The sequence below is a fragment of the Mandrillus leucophaeus genome, unplaced genomic scaffold (genome assembly GCF_000951045.1).
Source record: "Mandrillus leucophaeus isolate KB7577 unplaced genomic scaffold, Mleu.le_1.0 Scaffold37, whole genome shotgun sequence".
In the NCBI taxonomy this organism is placed as follows: domain Eukaryota; kingdom Metazoa; phylum Chordata; class Mammalia; order Primates; family Cercopithecidae; genus Mandrillus; species Mandrillus leucophaeus.
In genome coordinates, this window is record NW_012103920.1 from 2018634 (window position 1) to 2019592 (window position 959).

The 959-nt window shown below is 42.5% G+C and overlaps 1 protein-coding gene across 1 annotated transcript in view; it reads right to left on the bottom strand.

Moving 5' to 3' along the window:
• Nucleotides 1-959, bottom strand: part of BCO1 (beta-carotene oxygenase 1) — a 62945-nt gene that overhangs the window by 36291 nt on the left and 25695 nt on the right. The window contains exon 3 of the mRNA XM_011990070.1: nucleotides 506-635. Within this exon, the coding sequence (XP_011845460.1) occupies nucleotides 506-635 (130 nt within the window). The remainder of the gene's footprint in view (nucleotides 1-505; nucleotides 636-959) is intronic.

Here is a 959-nt window from a genome sequence, read left to right on the forward strand (position 1 = left end):
CCCCCACTTAGTCTATCTTGGAAATGTTCCTATAGAGCACAAAGAGAACGTTCCCCTTCCTTTTTACTTCTACATGGCATTTTCTTGTACAGTTTTACTGTTACGGATTTAACCACTCCTCTTTTAATGAACATTTGGGTTGTTTTCAGCTACTTGTTATAACAAAAGATGCAGCCATAAATGACAAATACCTGCTGCATGTGTCATTTTGTATGCACGCAATAGACCTCTAGGCTGAAGGGAATGTGCCTTTGTAATTTTGACAGATGATTCCAAATTCCTTTCCCACCAGCCATGTGGGAGGGCTTCTAATAATCTGTCAAATGCTCTTAGCCTCTCTGGCAGTCAGTGATCAAGAACTGCGTAGCACCTCTGGTTAAAGGGCAGTCATGTGGCGTTTTCGTACACCCTAATGAGAATTGTTAGAGGAGCAAATGCTGGTTATTTCAGCCATCAAGGAGAGCAAAAGGCATGAAATTTGCTCAGATTTAAAACAGGCAGTTACTTGGAAAATATGTTTTTGCAGGGGTCCGGATAGGCCATTGTTCCAAATTCAGACACCACAATCCTGTTTGCCTCAATATTGGCGTTGTAGGTATCGCTTCTCAGGTATTTGCTCCTGTAATAGATTTCACCTGCAAGAGAAGAACCAGCATACTCTCAGGCTGACAGCTTTACAGGGCTTTGAAATCAATGTCAGGGGTTTTATTGGGGGAAGGAGGTGGTTATTTCACCAGGACAAGCTCATTTAGTACACAGGGCTGATACAATTAGCATTTGAAATATAATTTATTTTATTATTATTATTATTATTATTTGAGTTTCACTCTTGTCATCCAGGCTGGAGTACAATAGTGCAATCTCGGCTCACTGCAACCTCCGCCTCCCGAGTTCAAGCGATTCTCCTGCCTCAGCCTCAGAGTAGCTGGGATTACAGGCACATGCCACCACGCCTGGCT